Below are 14,274 nucleotides of genomic sequence, written 5' to 3'. Positions count from 1 at the left end.
GAAAAATCTTTATCTTATTCTACATTGCTTGTAGATGTTTTCTAGCTCCTGCTTTGAAACTGACACATAGCTTGGCTTAAACTTTGTATGGTTCTTCTGTGCTTCGTGCTCTCATCAGTTTGGACATAGCACATATTCAGATACTACACCTCACTTTGTTTCTTACGTTTTTCCCTGTACATACATGTAGTATAGTACATATGCTTATGTACATATTGGAGCTTCAACACTGTAGAAAAAATGCCTTTTCTGGTTTTAACATACTAGTCAAACTTTTACATACACACACTACTGTGAAACATTCCTTTTTAAATAAGTGCATCATTTTCCTTCCAATGGGTTAATTTGCTTCTGATTGCTCCCTATGATAAAACAAACTTGTAAATGAGGAGAGAACAGTGGATGCCATGCTCAACTTAAGCAAGGTTTTGAACAATGTCCACCCCAGCATACTTTTATCTTGATTGCTGGGACATACGTATCTGGTTGACCTGGCTCAGACTAGAAAAGACCAGGATGCGAGATAAAACAACGTTAAGTTGAAGCACGAGAGATTTAGACTGAATATAAGGAAAAAAATCTTCACCATGAGGACAATCAAGCACCAGAACAGTTTGCCCAGTGAGGTTGTGCCACCTCTATCCTTGGAGGTGTTTAAGACTCAAGTGGATAAAGCCCTGAGCAATGTGAACTGAACACAGTTGACCCTGCTTAGAACAGGAGTTTGGACTAATGACTTCCTGTGATCCCTTCCAACCTAAACCATAGTCCTAAGGCAGTAAAAGACACCACAATTTTACAAAGTTTTACTCCCCTGGCCTTTCTAAGTACACATTGATATTGTTGTCAAATACAAGTTCTGCCACTCTGTTACAAAATTCACACAGTAGGTTCTATTCATATCAGAATAGAGACTGTGCTCATTATTTGGTATGAATGTATGAGGCAGTGTGCAATATGTTGTAGGTTACTATTAACTTTCACAGGGACTTGACAAAACAGTAAAAATTGAAAGAGTATCATTCAATTCAAGTATAAGTTTCCAAATGTAACAGGAAAAATCACCTATGAAAAATGCAAAGGAGATACGAACAGTTGTTCTTCAGAGTAGTATCTGAAATTAACAATGAATCATAAGTCAAACATGAATAAAGAAATTTATGCTAATAATAATAAGACTATTTTTTCTTAATAAAAGTATCCTCTGCAAAGTATGAATTAATTCCTCTTTTCCGCTCAGGGCTGATAAGACACCGAAAGCAGCATTGTGTCTAATTGGGAGCACTGTGGTTTCAGACAGATATGGCACAAAGGGAGTAACTGGATTGATTTCTCATCTTTTATCTGAACACAGATAAAAGTATCGCATATGATCAGATGTCTAGAAAATATTTTCCATGAGAAAAGCTGGAAGGTATTGGACATAGGCTATAGAATACAAGACTAAAGGAAAATCTGATAGACCTTCTAGTAGGTAGTAAGTAGTTTAACAGAGGAATGAATGTTTTGTTTTCTTTCCCCACTCTTCACAGGACAAAATGACCTGGGCCCAGGCTACACTAAAAGTATTCAGGTTAGTTATGACAAAGAAATATCAAAGTAAGGACTACAAACTAACACAGTGGATTATCACAGGCAAATAAAGAGATTTTTTTTTTATTAGGAATTTCTAGAGATAAATGGGATACATGTCTATCAGGAATGAGGCAAGTGCCACTGACGCAACCTTAGGGAGAGGAATGGATAGATGACTCAATGACTTTCTAAGACCCTATGAATAATGTCACCTATGATATCAATCCTTTTGATTTCTCTACACATGAAAGATGGCACTTATTTTGTTTAGCTATAGGCTTGACTGCAGTTATTTTCTTGGGTATCAGCAGCTATAGACTGGTGTGCAACATGCTGGTAGATTGTTGCTTTCCCAGTTCAGTACTTGCCCAAGTTTGTATTAACCACCAAGGACAGAAAACAATTTTGCAATTACGAAATTAGGTTTACTTCAGTTGTAGCCAAGTTTGAGTACTTTATTTACATAGAGAAACAATTTGCCTGGCTTTTCAAGACTTATTATGACTGCCACCCAATACATGAATTACACAATTTTACCAAGTCCAAAATCCAGTTTCCGATTTTCTCCAGATGCTTTGTGTAACTCAAACCAACAACATTGAGATGCGGGCATTTTATATATTTATATATTTCTTCTTGCTGTCAATGGAGACTGGTGTACAGATTAGAGCCTGGTATTTCCCTGCATTATTCTATAAGTAATTTACATTGTCCTTAAGAGCATTATGATCTTGCTGCTGTATAATTTCAGTTCAACTTTTTTTCTTGATTGCAATTCTGTTTCCTTTCCTTTAAAAAATACTAAAGTATTCTTTAAAGCCTAGCACATTCACAGATGTCCCAATATTTACTTGGGATTCAATTTACTGTTTCTGTGCCGTGTCTTTACATTTGGTGGTACTTTACAGTTTAGAAACCTTTTAAATTGCACTGTATTAATATATAAGTATAAAATCTCACCCCTCCTCCCTCTCACTTCTTGCTTGCTTCCTCAGTATAACACATTTATTTTCTTTCTTCATCTGTGAGCTTTAGCATCAATATTCCCTTTTGACAAAGTCACTGAATGTGTCACCTTGTGCTGGGCATTTTCTGTTATGATGGTAGCTTTTCCTGTAAACAAAGATTTTCTTTTGCATTTTCTCTTCCATTTATGAAATTAATTTTGCACTAGTCTTGGTGTCTATACTTTGTATTTATTTATTACATTCTGCTATTTCTGTTGATTTTATTTGTTCTCTGCACTTGCTCTGAACAACAGAGGCTAAAATCCAAACCACACAAGCGAAAAATCTTTGCTAATAAATTCTTATTTCTGAAATACCTAAACCTTGGGGAGATTTGATTAATTGTTTTTTCAGCATTTAAGACTATACAGTGCAGGAAGCCAAGGAAATTTCGTTAAGGAAAATACTGGTTCTGCATGTTGCTGATAGGCACTATATCAAAATTACAGAACTGCAATTAACATGCAGAAATTTCATCAACCTCTTAAAGCTGGGATAGAACCTTGTCAATGCTGAAACACGGGGATTAAATAAACTGAGCACACATCCTTAATTTCCTTAGATTTACAACATTGTATATGGTACCTCCCATCAAAACACCTTCCTGTAGCATTTTGAAATACTGGATCATGAAATCAGATCTCTTGTAATAGTGGATTTTGATTTTTATAAAAAATAATATGGAAAAAGTTGACTTCATAACAACCAGCACTAGCTACTGGAGGGCATGTTCCCAAGTTAATCAGACTTCATTTGTGTGTGAGTTAAAAATCTTATTTGTGAACTATACAATCTGTGAAATTTGGACGTCATCACAGTCCCCCTTCTGCTTGTGTTTGAAAGCATATCCAAAGAAAAAGGATGAAGAATCAGACTGTACATGCCTGTCCCTTCACATATGCAATGTGGACAGCAGATATAATGGGAAAGTATACAGAAGCACAAGTGAGAGATGCAGTTCCTAGGACACAAAACAGTTTCTTAAACCCCTTTACCTCATAATTCATTTTAACAGTGAATATGCCCATAAGACAGAACCAGGCAGATACTCGTGGAGGGATGTTATATTATTATTTTATTTTATTATTTAAAACTGCCCTGAAGAAATAAAGAATGCCACTGTTCTTTTAAACAGTTCTGATTATGTGAATACTAATAGAAAAGGTTACTTAGAGTTCTTATTAGGCGATTAGTTTTCCTCTATATTTTTATAGGACCTTTATAATGATAATATAAATTTAGCGCTATGGCTGCTCATAAACCATTAGGAACACCACAAATATCTTCTTCATAGATGAGAAGGTAGAAGGTTCTGAAAAATAATTCTGGTTTGAATGTGCGGAAGTAAATTTATGCAAATTGCTGTCAGTCACCTATGTATTCATTTCACTAGCAAAATAACATTATAAGTGATCTGTAGCCAACCATTACTCACTTGAAGACATGTAATGCAAATAGTTATTCAAAATAGAAAATCACTTAAGGATAAGCATAAGTCTTACCACGCCAATAGAAAAGTAGTTATTGATGATGTTGTAAGGCACTGGGTCTCCTTTCTCATCTTTATCATTCGGTACTACTTCAAATTTCCACCTGTCCAGCAAAATCTCTGAGCTGTTCTCGATGTCTTTCAAGATCTTCATCAAATTCTCACCTTCATAACCTAAAAAACATGAAAACAGTTGTTTCATCAAGCATAATAAAGTTTCATTCCATTTTCTTTCTCTTGGTTGGATGTGACTCTGAGCAACCTGATCTACTTGAAGATGTCCCTGCTCTTTGCAGAGGGGAGGTTGGACTAGCTGACCTTTAAAGGTCCAACCCAAACTATTTTATGATTCTATGACCCTACGATTTTATGACTGGAAAAATGAAAACTATGCACATAAGACCTGAAAAATAGGATAGTATTTTAAGTATTTTCCAGCTCCTGTCACTAAGACGTGTACAAATAGAAATCTGATTTCTGCATTCAGCTAAATAATGTAAATTTAGATTAACTCTACAGATTTAACTGGTCAACAGATTTGTACTGGAGAAAATAATTTGATCTTCAAAACTTGCAAATTCCTTCAGTTCTTCAAATAATTATAGCAGTTATCCAGAAAGCAAAGATTATACTTTCTGAAATTACCTTGCTATGAAATTAATCGTAATACTTACATTTCTTTGATTTCAAAATATATGGAAAAATAAAATCAGACCGCAGATTTGTCTGATTTAAGTCTGACAAGAGACTGGAAGGTTAAAAGCTGTGTACTATTTTTTGTCAATTGTTCCAACGTGGTTTAGCATAACAAATCCAAAATTTGAAATCCATATCTGATGACTTATCAGCAGAACTAACATTTTTCCACCCTTAAATTTCATCTTTACTAACTTCATTCTGCTCTATAGAGAGATCCTTCTCTTGCTTGCCAAGATGTAGTCACATGTCTTTAGGTAATTCACTACTAGTAGCAGTTGACTACACTGTATACTAAACTTAGCAGAAAACAGTCGTTCACACTTTCAGCAAGCAAAATCATTCAAAGCCTCCCTGCTCAAAACCCATTGCTGATATAGTTTTTTACAGTTGTATAGTATGTTTGTGTTAGTTACTGTTAACAGTTAGTTACTGTTAGTTACACCACATAACAGCAGCATGCACAACTCCATTTGTCTGCATCCTTGAGATTACTTACTAGCAGTTTACTTTCTGGGAGCCCTGTCTCCTGTTCCATCTATGGAAGTTCCAGAAAATCTGTGTTATGGCATTGTCTACCATAAAGTGACTGGGCAAAGAATGATGAAACCCAGAACATTTTCATACTGTCTTTTTCTCTTCTAGTCCAGATTTAATTACTCTAATTAGCAGGTAAATAAATAGAAGTGAAAGGAAGGACAGGTCCTGGCTAGCGTAACCAAATGTTTTCATAGATCACCCTTCTTAGAACAGAAGACTGGACTAGTAACTCCCTGCAACCCCCTCCAACCTGAATTATCCTATGATTCAACTCTATGAACTGTTCAAAAAGTGGAGCAAAGCTGATTTGATTGGGTTTTGGATTGGGGTTTTGTTTTGAAGACTGTGTGAATAAACAATCACCAGTCATGACAGAGAAAGGAATTAAGGGAAGTCCTCAAATGATTTGACAGAACATTATGGTTAACAAAGGAGTTCCATAGCATGGAAACTACTGAGAATTTGCTAAAGACTATCTGGTAACAAGGCAGACATTTGCAAATGAAACTTGCTATATGATGAGAGAAAAGAAGGAAGAGATATCTACAAAGGCTTAAAAATTCCAAATAAATAACCAAGTTCAAAATATACAACATCTCAACTGAACCGACCAACTGAGACCTGAAACAGAACCGGCTACAAGCCCATAAACTGACGTTCTTTCACCAGAGACTGAGTCTTGCCTAAGACTTTGTTTCTCCTTCAAGTCATCCTACAATGCAAATCCTGAATGGAAATAAATTATTGGAGGAGCTGAGAGTAAGGCTCCATACATCCAGGAAAGGATGCAAAGGTTATTAAAGATTTGACTTTACAGATGCTCTCCTTTCAGCATTCTTTGCCTTCTCATTTCCTGATAAATAGCACCACAGCACTTATTGTCTGGAATCCTCTGTAGGAGAAGAGAAGGGGAGTGGATCAAAGGAACTAGTCTGAGGCCGAGACACATTTTTCATACAATATTTATGAATATTAAAAAACATGAAACCACTCCAAACCCATTATTAGCTGTTTTCAGTAACCCTTTCAGAACAGCCCCAATGAAAATCCATTTAATACTCCCTTTATAAGACATTGATCAAAGAAATACAAACAAAGTATGAAGGGTGATTACATCCTTTAATATCTATAAAATAGTTCACATATCATATACAGACAGCTAATTCCAAAAGGAGGAAAGGTGATAATGGTTCTTTACATACATTATAAAAAAGAAATCCAAATGTTGAAATCGACTTTGATGGAACAGGGTTTTTTTTTTTCTCTTTTAATTACATTATGCATTGTGGTTTAATTTTTGTTTACCTCCTCCCCATCTCAGACACCTTGCTAAATCATTGCCCGTCCCAAGAGGCAGGATAGCAACTGGAGGATGCTTAATCAAGTTCGCTTTCTCTGTGAACAAAGAAGGAAAAACGTAACTAAGAAACAAAAATACCTAATCATGTGGTACTGATACAATAATTATCTTAGGTTTTGTTTCCACGAAAGACAACGATACATGTTTTGTATGTGAGATTACCCTGCCTGCTCAACAACAAGGATTTCACCAAGCCACACCATCATCCAGTTAATATTCAACCTTTAATCCTAATTTATGTAATTGTTATCACAAGGACTTTTGTAACCCAAAGATGTAATAAACATTCATAAACAATGATATTCAAAATCTTTCCAAGACTGAATATGTTGTGTTCTCTCTTGCTTTCAGCTCTGTCATTCCCAGCTACGAATGCAGAATAGTAATAGTTAAAGGCATGGATAATGAGATAAATCTTGCAGTGTTTTGACTGGGTGACCAAAATTGTGTTTAAGTGTATATTCACTTGGATTCATGTCTACAAATAAGCAACCTTACCAAGAACTCCCTGGAATCAACACCAGGGGGTTGGTCATCGGGAATTAAACCTGATATTCAAAATGAGCGTTGATCTACCTGATCAAATCTCTAAGTCAATATTTTGTATTTAAGTAATATTTTGAAATGTATGAACTTATAGCGGCATTTGAATCTTTACTAGTACTTTTCTAGCATTTCAAGCCAAAGGATCTCTGTTCAAAATTCAGTGGGGAAACCCCTGTCAAGAAATACAGCCTTTCTGAAAGCTGGAAATGGGGGAGCTATTCCCAACGTACAGTATCTAAAATATTTAATTTGTCAAATTCCTCATTTAATTGCTATGAGTAGCACATCTAGTTTAAAACTTATATTTCAACACTTAAACAATCCGCTACTTCGTTCATAGAATTATCAGCAATTCTCAGTAGAAGTTTATACATCAAATGGATATGGCAAGGACATCTTGCTATTAAACAATTTCTCTCATCAACACTTTAGGAAGATTTAACATTCACAATACTAGTGTACTGCAAATCTTTAAGAGAATTTAATATTTAATAGAGTATTTTTTTTAAATAAGCTTAAAAATCTTAAACTGAGGAAAACTTTTTGTGGGTTTTTATTTTTTTTTTAATCTACTTCTTGCTTTGCTCTCAGCTAAGATTCTTTGTATATCAGGAGATCAGGGAAGAAAAGATGAAATCATAAAGTGTTTGTTTCTTGAAACACAGAATTTCTTGAACTTTACATGCCAAAAGGCTTTTGTGCTCTGAAAAGCAGCATTGAAAATCTATTTCCTGCACCTATGAAAAAAATGGATCCTAGATTCCTCAGGTGATTTCTCAGTCTGTACCACAAAAATTGCTGCAGAAGACATTAATTTACCAAGACAAAATGCAGTCATTTTTTGAAATAATGCTACTAAAAGAGAAAGCAACTGCATGACATTTTAGACCCCATGAAAAAAAGTGATGACACAATTAACAGCTGCAAAACGTCACCTCTTCTAAGCTTAGGCAATACATGTGATATTTATATGCATTGATTTAGAACTTTGAAAGCTATTTGAGAGTTACAATCAATAGCTTGCATTTGCAAAAATACTTTTTTTTTTCCGAAACCAAGATTAGAAATGGCTAATTTCTAATTTTTCTGATAGCCTTTGATATCATCCATTTCTTCTTGACATTATTTTTACTTTTCACTGAAGAGGTTTTCTGGTCCCTACCTCCCACAAAGCACACACTTTTTTAAACATTCTTCATCTAAACTTTCAGTTGAGTCTTTTGACTCTCTTTATCCCCTTCATAAATTCTATCATCACAAATTCCCATTTTTTTTTCCTCTACAGCCACTCTAATGCCAAATAAATGATCACGTGGTGTGGAAAATGTTATTCTTAATAAGCCTTGAGAAGTTTAAATCTGCAATATTTTGACTTTTGGGCCTTCCTAATGATTTGTACAGAGGAGTTTATGGTCAACTGACTCAAAGAACTCCAAAACTGAAATGACTGTTAAACCATTATCTCCGTTATGCGATAATGGAGCATAAACGAAAATTTGGTAACTGAAAACAGAAATGAGCTAGAGTAAATGATCTTAAAAGAAACAACTTAGATTTGATTCCATTTGGGGAGCAGACTTGGAACTGAAATTAAAATAGATTAGTTAAAATGCCTTCCTTTTTGGAAATTCAAAGGACTAAAAAAAACAGGATTTGTCTAGGGATTTTGAATATCCTTTGCAACTTGAATATCCTTAAAAATAATCATATCCTAAACTAATAAATGTTAAACATTTAAATGAAAAAGAGCTTGTTTGAAATAGCTGCATCCATATGTTGGTATATAGGGAAGTAAAATGAAAAACATGAGTCGAGCAAAACTACATAAATGCTATTGTTTACCTATGCAATCCAAAATCCAGCCTACTGTTCCATCTCCACCGCATGCTAGTACTCTGAACTCAGGAACATCTCGGAAAAAATTTAACCTAAAAACAGTAAATGAAGATATCTATTTAATTATCATAAATGCATTGTGGATTATGCAAACTGGTTATGGCTTAAGACATTTCATTAAATAGTAAATGGCAAGTGAACACTTGAAATAATAATCACCTCTGCTCATGCATTTATTGTTTAGATAAATACTATCTAACATTGTATTATCAAAAAAAATTAATGTGAAATAGTCAATTTAAGAGTTACTTGAGTACACTAATACGAGAAATAGCTTGGATCTGATGGTTAATCCAAGACTTTTGTTTTAATTAATGATTGAAACTATTGTCAAAAAACGTTTTCTGTTTATCTAGTTCTAAATGGTTATGCAGTCTCTCAAGACAGGGAAGTCTAAGATGACTGAATGTATTAGCTACATTTCCTTGTGAGGTGAAGGAAATGGAAAGCACAATGGTCAAAAACGTTATTTAAGATACAGAAGATGACAGAACAACAACTTGCTCTACTACTTTTAGAGGAGAAATTTGAATTAGCAAAATTACATAGAATAAAGCCCATCACATTGTTGTCCCACTCCGTCTGATTTTCCCTGCTCAGAAGAGCTCTTAGTTGATTTCAAGTGTCAAGTATAATGTTTGAAGGATCCTTAGTTCTATTGTACTAAAAACTGCTTTGTCCCTCTAACCTCTTACTTTCTACTACACACATCTGCAGGAAAAGTGCTATAAGATCTTTTCTGATCCCAAATGAAATGAGCCAAATCTGACTAGGTACACCTAGGGAACATATCTTCTGATAAGTGTATGTGCTGAAAGACTCTGTGCTGGCGGTCATCTCCTACCATCCTAAAGGTGGGCATTCAGATGTTCCCTGGCCCACAGGCGTGGACCTCTGTCATTTCATGAGACCTGGCAAAGAGGCAAATGCCTCCCATCATCAGCATTACCACTCTGACCCAGTGTTTTGGGTCTGTAGAAATTTAGCAGATCTCATTATCTTGCTTCCAGTACTGAGGATATTCCAGATTAATTTAAAAAAAAAATTATAGTCCAGCGGTGATGGCAGGGTACTAATTTCTATAAATATTTAAGCATTTCTACCACATAACAGATGTCAAAAAGAAAGTCTGGAGAAAACAAATAAACAAAAAACCAAACAAAACAGACCACCACCAAAAGTACAGGGTTGATGCTAGTTTTGATCCAGATAGGCAGCACATAGAGCTAAACCTTGGTCTCCCCTTCTAATAACAAGCATCCTCACCATCTGGCTATCAAATCCTCTTTTTGTTTGGACTGTATACTTAATCTTTGTCAAAAAAGTATAACTTCCTAAAAACCGGGGAAGTGAAAAATCTGGCAAAACCATATTGTCAAAAAAATTGTCAATGAGCTTCATTCATAGTTCACCTGGAGCATTTTATATTCATACACAAGGAATTTAAAAAAAATCATAGCACAGCTTTAAGTTCACGTGACTTTTTGTTTTTATATATTTTTATATATATTATATTTTATATATATTTATATATTTTATATATAAAACAATACATACATTATATAAATATATAATACATAAAATACATAAAAATGTATCTTACATGCTTTCATACATAAATATACCCTAACAAATACAAATATTGATAAAATCAAATTAATTTATAAAATTAGGTATAGTTACACAATTACATGCTATAGTTACACAATTAGAACGTGCAACCTATATTAAGAGTTGAGAAGGAAATTTGGTTTTCTGTTTCTAAGGTTTCATTCAAACTCAGTAAATGTTAAAATTGTAAAGAAAGGATTTGACAGATTTCTTAACAGAATTTAAAGTAGAGTAACTGTTTTAATAGCACCTGTTACCTCCCCAAACCTTTTTATGTGTTTTGAAAAAAAAAACCAAAAAACAACTTGTTAGAGAATAACTTAAAGTGGTTTTAAAGTGAAGTGGCAATGTAAAAATTGTAATTAATTCTAAAGGCTTTGTGCACTGTCAGACTACAGTAAAAGACCAGAATATAAAATTTAGTCCTATTTTCTCGAATTTATAAAATTCTATACATATATAAAAAGCATCAAATAACATAAATATAAAACAATACTTACAACAGGTCTCGTCCTCAAAATTTTTACATCTAAATTTAAAAAATTATTATTGTTGTTGATATTGTTATTATTATGCAATTACTCTTTACATAGCATAATCTGAAACCTCAGAAACTTCAAAACACGTATTTTATTGGTGTCAAATTAATTGGTATTATAATTCACATACAATCATTTAATACAACACATTATTTTCAGATTTCTTTTAATTAAGAAAAATACTGCCATTAAAAAAAAAAATTCTCTTTTATTTATGGATATAAGAATAGGTTGATATTTTTTATAGACATTTTATTTTCATAGACATTATAGTAAAAAGCTTTCCTACATCACTTAACAGAAGTCAGTGGAGCTGGAATGGTATCTAAGACAATAATCAGGCTGGGACAGGCTGTAACCCAAGTTATAGCTATTCTTCAGTCACTGGCAAAAAGGCAACAGGAAAGACCAGATCTTTAACTAACATCTCCTACCACAGGAAAAACAAAACTCCTGATACATTTGGGAATACAAGATGAGAAGCCACAAATATAATAATGCATAGGAAATAAAAAAAGTATGACTGCGTATTAAGGCCTTAAAACAGCAGGATATTTTGCTAGGTGAAATGTTAGATGATTTTTCTTTCTACTGAGAAAGGTCAATATAATCAGTCTCTAAATGTGGATTACAAGATATTATTATATTTGATTGTATTTTTATCATCAAAATTGACAAGATCATCTAATTCTTGCCTGATGATCAAATTCCTGTATCATTAAACCGCAGCTTCCCCCCCTCCCTTTTTTTTTTTGTACAATATTTCCCTACAGTTCAGTTTCTACAATTTCGTAAGCGTACACATAGTTCTTAGTTCACCGCCAATAATTAAGAGTAAATGAGCTCAGTCATAAGACTGAACTGGAAAACCTGTCAATAGATATCTTCATCTCAATAGCTCCCTTGTAAATTGACCTGTTTCAGTCTTCCCTAATCCAGTTTCCCATCTGGTGGATGCAATACAAATACATTTAAACCACTGAAGGTGGTTGATACCAGCCTATTCTTATTTTATTTTGCCAGACAAGGATCACACAGAGGCAATTACTGACTTTCTGCTGACAAATTAGTGATTTCCACCTGAAAGAGGCAACTGTTTCTACTACCTGTACTACTCTAATTCAGTTCTTCTTATTCATCTCATCAAATCCATACGAATGCAGAGAAACTATATATGAATAAAACACCACTGCTAAAGGACTTAACTATTTAGCGTTGAATCATGCATTTAACTGATTTATGCACAGATAACTCCTCCCTCCACCCCCCAAATGCCCCTTATTCTTATAGAATTGTTTCAGGAAATCCTGTCTCACTCTCTGTAAACCTATTTTAAAACTTAAAATGCAATGCTTTCCATTTAGGTACCTCAACTCTTTTAGCCTGTCATCCTCACTCACAGTGGAAACAAAAATTAAAACTGTCAATATCCCAAGCAGAGAACAATTCACTGATACTGGCATTTCAGGATAAGTATCAGCAAAATATAAATAAACTGGAGATTATCAATGGATATAAAAATACTATTTAACTTCGTAAATTTCTCCACTGCAGAGAAGGTCAAAGTGTTAAAAAAAAAAGGGAACAGAACCTAGTAGCTTCCTACACTAGAGAAATTTTCCCTTAAATAAATGGTGTAAGAGCTATTTCAGCTTTTCAGCTTAGAACCATGTTTTTACAGAGCTGCTTTTACAGTTACCCCTGAGTAATTTGGATTTAGTGTTTGGAAAAGAAGTATCATTTAGAAATAGATGATCAGTAGCATTTGCAAATATTTTTGCCTTAAAGCTTCTCAGTTACTATTAGGATACATAGTAAATATTGTCAATTGCAATATTTGCAATATTTTAAATGTAATCAACTGCAAGACAGAGGACTTTCGAAGTTCTGCATTGATACAGTTTCTCTGTAAATCATAAAGATACTTGTTATGACTTCTCTTTAAAAACTTCTGTATTTGCAGTAATAAAGTAAGCTGGCCTTCAAGGTATTGAGACAATAATATTGAACCAATAAATGTGTAAAACCATTAAATTAAACAAATATTCATTTTCCATAAAGTGTGGCACAAATCAAATAAATATTGACAACATTTTCTTGAATGGCATCTCTAACTTATGAGTTTGATAATTACAAGTGAATTACTACAATATTTGTATATTGGGGCAGAACTTACACTGTCTGTGAATGGAAGTGAATGAAAGATAAATGTTCACCCTAAATATCACCAGCTCAAAGCAAATTAGAGCCTGTAAACCTTCATTAAGAGATTTAAGTTAACAAATGACCAGTCTGATAGAAATCTCACACTTCCAGGTGAATCCTATAACTTAGAAATTTCTCTTTGTCCACTTGTGAATTCACAGTGCTGGGTTTAATGTAGCAATTTCACTAATTGAGACGTTCAACTCACCACTGATTCTTCTAAGCTAACTGTCCATAGGAAAGTATCAAGTTGAAAGGGAAAGCAATTGCATTGTTGGAATGTTTACTTCTTTATTGTAATGCCCATATTGCTGTCATTTTACTAAACAAAGCAAATAAAATCCCTGACAAATGGCTATTTACTTCAGTATATGAATGAAAATTAAACACAGTTTTTCCTCCTCCAGACTGCCAAGCTGAGCTGGCCACGTAACTGAACAATATACACACTTTAACTTCACTACAACTCTCAGTTACAGTTTTCTGTATACTGTAATGACACTATTCATGAGACCACTCTAATAAAAACAGTTTCAACAAATCCAGTTTATTATTGCATGGAGCAATACATTCCCCTCCTGGAATGGCATTTTAGTGTGCAAAACTGGTAGATGCATATATTGCAGCTGAAAATAAAGTTTTCAGTTCCTACTTTCTATAGATAAAGGCGTCTGACAATTTTTAACCCCAGGCTAAAGAACATGACAGGACATTTAGAAAACCAAGATCTCAGTCCTTCAGTGTTGGATTACATGAAATATTGAAGAAATCCATAAATACAAGGGACATTTTACTGTCGGGTCCTCAACA

The 14,274-nt window shown here is 34.0% G+C and overlaps 1 protein-coding gene across 13 annotated transcripts in view; it reads right to left on the bottom strand.

Annotated features, from left to right (window-relative positions):
- Window positions 1-14,274, bottom strand: part of DGKB (diacylglycerol kinase beta) — a 475,249-nt gene that overhangs the window by 198,852 nt on the left and 262,123 nt on the right. For all 13 annotated transcript variants that reach the window (XM_054059507.1, XM_054059512.1, XM_054059504.1 and 10 more), the window contains 3 exons: window positions 9,056-9,141; window positions 6,613-6,702; window positions 4,085-4,245 (listed from right to left, as the gene is read on the bottom strand). In XM_054059507.1, the coding sequence (XP_053915482.1) occupies window positions 4,085-4,245; window positions 6,613-6,702; window positions 9,056-9,141 (337 nt within the window). The remainder of the gene's footprint in view (window positions 1-4,084; window positions 4,246-6,612; window positions 6,703-9,055; window positions 9,142-14,274) is intronic.

Source organism: Cuculus canorus, chromosome 2 (genome assembly GCF_017976375.1).
Source record: "Cuculus canorus isolate bCucCan1 chromosome 2, bCucCan1.pri, whole genome shotgun sequence".
NCBI classification, from domain to species: Eukaryota; Metazoa; Chordata; class Aves; order Cuculiformes; family Cuculidae; genus Cuculus; species Cuculus canorus.
The sequence above is the reverse complement of the archived record's forward strand: the minus strand, read 5'-3'. Positions and strand labels throughout refer to the sequence as shown.